Genomic DNA, 5,619 nt, shown 5'->3' with positions numbered 1-5,619 from the left:
GAAGACTTGTATATGAATCAAGGGCATAGAGAGGTTAAATTAAGAACACCTTATCATTCATAAAGCCACAGTTTCTTCAATATGCTAAATTCTTTATAATATCTGTAATACTTTGAAAAAAACATAATTAATTACGTTCACCAGCAATGATAAGGACTGAATTGTCTTGTTTGGTAGTGTGGAACCTGTCAGTGGCCAGTGACCTCTATAACTCAGAATGCAGGGTATTTATAAGCCAAACTTTCATTGTAACACCTCTAGATAAATCAGCTATGAAACTAGATGAAATCCCCTAAGAGGTGAGTGGTGGTAGAGCAGAGGAGAGGTCTAAGGTTAGTGTGGTCTAAGGACACACTCACAATTCAAGGTTTGGGCAGATGTTGAGGGTGAACCACGTAGGGTGAGAAGGAGCAAGCAGCCTCTGAGGTAAGATAAAAAGCAAGGGAGTGTTGATGTAAACACTGGTACATGCTAACAGTTCACAAAATTATAGCTTTGTCTCAAACCTGTCTCCTGAGCTTTAGAACGTGCATCAACTCTCCACTCCATTTCTCGATGTCAGATTTTAATGTGACATGTCTAAGTTAGCCCTTGATTTTCCTCATTAATACCTGCTCCTCTTCCGTTTCTCCTCTCTGAAGTAAATGACAACTCACTGCTTGAGTCATATCTTTCTTTTCCACTCTGACATCCAACCCATCAGCAAATCTTTTCAGCTCCACATTCCCAACGATGCAGAATGTGACTCCTGCTTCCACCTCTACAGCTCTGCTCCAGTGTATCATCGTCTACTGCCTGAATTTCTGCATCCTTTTTTCAAACTGGTTTCCTGGCTTCCATTCTTCCTCATAGTCTTTTTTCTTTCTTTTTTAAAGTGTGTGTGTGTGTATGTATGTATGTATGTATGTATGTATTTGTAAAATACACGTAATACTATCTTTTTTGTATATATATACTTTTATTGAAGTATAGTCAGTTTACAATGTTTTGTCAATTTCCGGTGTACAGCATAAGGTTTCAGTTATACATATGCATACATATATTTGTTTTCATATTCTTTTTCATTATAGGTTACTACAAGATATGGAATATAGTTCCTTGTGTTATACAGTATAAACCTGTTATTTATCTATTTTATATATGGTAGTTAGTATGTGCAATCTCGAACTCCCAATTTGTCCCTTCTTACCCCTCTCTGCACCGGTAATCATAAGTTTGTTTTATATGTCTGTGAGTCTGTTTCTGTTTTGTAAATAAATTCATTTGCCTTTTTTTTTTTTTTAGATTCCACATATACATGGTATCATACGGTATTTTTCTTTCTCTTTCTGGCCTACTTTGCTTAGAATGATGATCTCCAGGTTTAGCCATGTTGCAGCAAATGGTATTATTTTATTATTTATGACTGAGTAGTATTTCATTGTATAAATATAACACAACTTTATCCAGTCAGCTGTCGATGAACATTTAGGTTGTTTCCCTGTCTTGGCTATTGTAAGTAGTGCTGCTGTGAACACTGGGGTGCAGGTGTCTTTTTGAATTAAAGTTCCCTCTGGATATACACCCAGGAGTGGGATTTCTGTTGTTTTATTTGTTTGAGGAGTCTCCCTACTGTTTTCCGTAATGGCTGCATCATTGATCTTGAGCTCAATGTCTTATTAGAATCAAAATCACAGTTGGTAGCTTGGGGGAGGGTTGAGCTCATTCTGCTGCACCTAATGCTTCTGTCTTAGTCTGCTCAGGCTTCAAAACACCATAGACTGGGTGGCTTATAAACAATAAAAAATTTATTTCTCACCAATCTGGAGGCTAGGAAGTCCAGGGTCAGGGTGCTGGCAGATTCAGTGTCTGGTAAGGGCCTTCCTCCTGGTTTATACTACCATCTTTTTGTTGTGTCTTCATGAGGTGGAAGGGGCAAGGGAGCTCTCTGGGGTCTCTTTCGTGACATTAATCTCATTCACGAGGGCTCCACCAGACCCTGAATCTGCCTCCTCCCAAAGACCCCACCTCCTATTACCATCACATTGGGCATTAAGATTTAATGTATGGATTTTAGGAGCACACAAACATTCAGTCTATAGCAGCTTCCATTCCCAGAAATAATCCAGACAGAAACTTGTAGTTGTATACATTCATTACTCATTTAAAAAAAAGTTACAGTAGCATATTGGACAGGAGATGGATGAACTGTTATAGTATTTTGTTGTCTGACACTAAGTGTGAGATGTGGTTACATTGCTGTCGAAACTTGCAGCTGTGTGTGCTGCACAACTCTTTGTGACTAATACCACACACCAACCCACTAAGACTTAAAAGGTCAGGGCATGGAGGCGTTCTGGGTACACATTCATCTTTTACTGTTCTTTTCCCATGTCTTCTCAGTAAGGCAATCGGACCTTTGGGATTTGGTGAAGGTGAGCCCATCAGATTTCAAGATTTGTGGTCTTCAACTGTCCTAAAAGTGGATGTTCACTGGAGCATGCAAATTTTCTAGCTAAACTTCCTTATCCAAGTGAAGCTTCTAATGATGGATAACAAAGCTTCTCGAACACAGGGATGACAAAGCTTCCAGGATAACAAGGGCTTCATTGGAAGAAACAGCAACGTGTACTTCCAGTTCCCTTTACCTCTGACAACCTCAAAAACCTATGCTGTTTAATGCGCTCCTGCTGAGAGCGTCATAAAGTGGCGAGGATCTGGGGAGTCTGTAGAATATCAACAAGGAAGGAGCTTTAAACACTTTTAAGAAAGATGCTAGATCAACATTATTCTGCCTTTTCCATGTCTTTTTCAGTCCTTCTGATGCTTTAGTTACAAAGATAATTGTGTTATACTGCGAAGACTAGTGGTCCTTGATAAAAGAGAATTTTTTAAATTTTAGTGTACATTATGCCTACCACAGTATGCCATGATGGTAAACAACTGATGGCTAAACTAAGCTGGAAAAAATAAGCTTTGGAGTCCCACAGACTTGGGTTAAATTTTGCTACCCACGTCTGAGCCTCCATTTCCCCTCCTCTGTATGGTTGATTCTCTCAGAGTTAGCATTGGCTCTTAATGAGACAGGATATGCAAATAATTAAGCAAGCACAAGATTCTAAAAGAATATTACCTTTTTTTGTCCCAATCTCTCTTATGTATCAGGCTCTGGGAAGGTAACTACATTTTAAAATCTCCTGGCACCCAGGTATTATCCCCAGATCTATTAAGTCATACTCTCTGGAGGTGGATCCAGGCAGCAGTATTTAAAAAATCTGCCCTAGATTATTGCAACGTGCAGCTGAAGTTGCGAACCACTGCTGTAGGCTATTGTTTCTTGGTTGCTTGAGTCCATTGCTTTCCAAACCTGAGCTTGCTTCAGAATCACCAGGAGGGCTTGTTAAAATGCAGAGAGCTTGGCTGTACCCCTAGAGTTTCTGACTCTGTAAGTCTGGGTTGGGGGTTCCTATAATTGGCATTTGTAAAAAATTCAGGTGATGCTGATGCTGTGGGTTTGGTAATGATGCTTTTGAACCACTGCTCTAGAGAAACAGTTTTCAAAGTGTGATCTGCACACCAATCTCAGCTGAAATGCAAGGAAAGCTTGTGAAGAATGCAGGCGGTCCTCCCTATCCAGACTCTCTCATATGAACTTTATCTATTAGAACTCAGGTAAGGAATGGATATAGTTTTGCCTCCGGAACTGTGTTTTTCTCTCTATAATTCAGGAGCTAAATAGATTTATCTTATATAGTGTCCCTTATTATCCAGACTTACCACTGACTTTCTTACAATCCCAGTTCAGGATCCAAGTATATGTGGATAATGGGGGATAATTCTACAGATTTCTGGGATCTACCAGAGATAAAATAAATTAGATTATCTGGAATTAGATCCTGGGATTCTCTGTTTTAAGTCTCTCAAGGTAATTCTTAGGAACATGAATATCTGAGAGCCATGTCCCTCTGCTGTGTAAGAGAATCATAGAGTTCTTTTAAATTCTAGTAATTGAAATATAACTGTGGTGTCAAACACTTACGAGGTTTGCTTGCAAAGCACTTGACCCCATAACATCTAAGATTACGATCCTTCTCTTAAGATACAAGCAATATTCTGTTTCTGGCAAAAGACATCCAGAATTTCTCCTACCCAGTCAAATTCCCAAAGTTTGAGTAGAACAAGTTTCATTTGGAAGGATCTGCTCAAAGAAATGAAAGACAAGAAAGAATTAAAATTTAAAAAACATTCTTAGACCCTAGAAGCCCAATAGAAGTTTCAAATGGTCTGCTTGCTATTTCTAATCAGAAAGCTAAGCCCAATGAAGACTTCACTTTTCCACCCACCTTCATAAATGCACTCTTAACTTCTTTGTTCCTCAGGCTGTAGACCAAAGGGTTCAGCATGGGGATGACCATGGTGTAGAACACGGATGCAGTTTTGTCTGTGTCCATGGAATGGCTGGAGCTGGGCTGTAAGTACATGAAGATGATTGTCCCACAGAAGATGGAAACAGTGGTGAGGTGGGATGCACAGGTAGAGAATGCCTTTTTCTGTCCCTCAACTGAGTGCATCCTCAGGATAGCAATAAAAATGAACAAGTAAGAGTCCAAGATAACCAAGAGAGTGAAAAAGATATTGAATGCGGCCAATGTGAAGAGCACAATCTCATTTGTGTAGTTATCAGAGCAGGAGAGGGCCAGCAGTGGGGGGATGTCACAGAAAAAGTGATTGACTAAGTGGGACGGCAGAAGGGGAGGTGGAAAGTCAGGGCAACATGGATGGAAGATTGCACGAGTCCACAGATGTAGGAGCTGGTGACCAGTAAGGCACACATAGTACTTGTCATGGTGGTGCTGTAATGCAGGGGTTTACACACAGCTGCATGGCGGTCAAAGGCCATTGAGGCCAGGAGGAAACTTTCAACAGTGGCAAAGGCTGCAAAGAAGAACATCTGGGTAGCACACGCATTGTAAGATATAATCTTATCTCCCATGAGAAACCCCACCATTACTCTGGGAGTGACAGTGGAAGCATATACACAATCCACAAGGGAGAGGTTACTGAGGAAAAAATACATGGGAGTGTGGAGTCGAGAGTCCAACAGAATCAACACGATCATCCCAAGGTTCCCGATCAGAGTGATGAGGTAAATCAGAGTGAAGATTGTAAATAAAGGGACCTGCATCTTTAGGGCATCTGTTAACCCTATAAGAAGGAATTCAGTCACCTCTGAAATGTTCTCCATCAGGGTCATTTGGGACTCATCATGAGCGGCACCTAGACAAGATAAGCAAACATAGGGTCATGCTATTTGATCATTATCATGGAAACCAAAGGGTAGACAGGGTCTCTTGCTCATATGCGTCAGCTCCGTGTCAGGGGCAGATGCTCATAGGGAAGGTGGACCGAATGGTGGGTAAGGGTGGGATGAGTGCGACTGTTCATCTAGAAGTGTTACGGAAAGGCACTGGCATGCCCTTGCTGACTGTGGCTGCCGCAGCAGGACCGTATTATGACTTGAGGCCACATCTCAGCTTGCTTGCTGTACAGTACACTCTATTACATGAAACCACATAGGACCCTTTCTTACTACTTGCCTTCTCTTGCGAGCATATTTGTCTAAGCTATAGATAGAAAGCT

The 5,619-nt window shown here is 40.9% G+C and overlaps 1 protein-coding gene across 1 annotated transcript; it reads right to left on the bottom strand.

Annotated features, from left to right (window-relative positions):
- Positions 1-4,280: 4,280 nt before the first annotated feature.
- On the bottom strand, positions 4,281-5,233 carry LOC105094979 (olfactory receptor 5B12-like). The gene is given in 2 exon segments (XM_010987088.2): positions 4,281-4,720; positions 4,723-5,233. Coding segments are annotated over 2 exon segments (951 nt in total).
- Positions 5,234-5,619: the final 386 nt, after the last annotated feature.

The sequence above is a fragment of the Camelus dromedarius genome, chromosome 12, assembly GCF_036321535.1.
Source record: "Camelus dromedarius isolate mCamDro1 chromosome 12, mCamDro1.pat, whole genome shotgun sequence".
Taxonomy (NCBI): Eukaryota; Metazoa; Chordata; class Mammalia; order Artiodactyla; family Camelidae; genus Camelus; species Camelus dromedarius.
The sequence above is the reverse complement of the archived record's forward strand: the minus strand, read 5'-3'. Positions and strand labels throughout refer to the sequence as shown.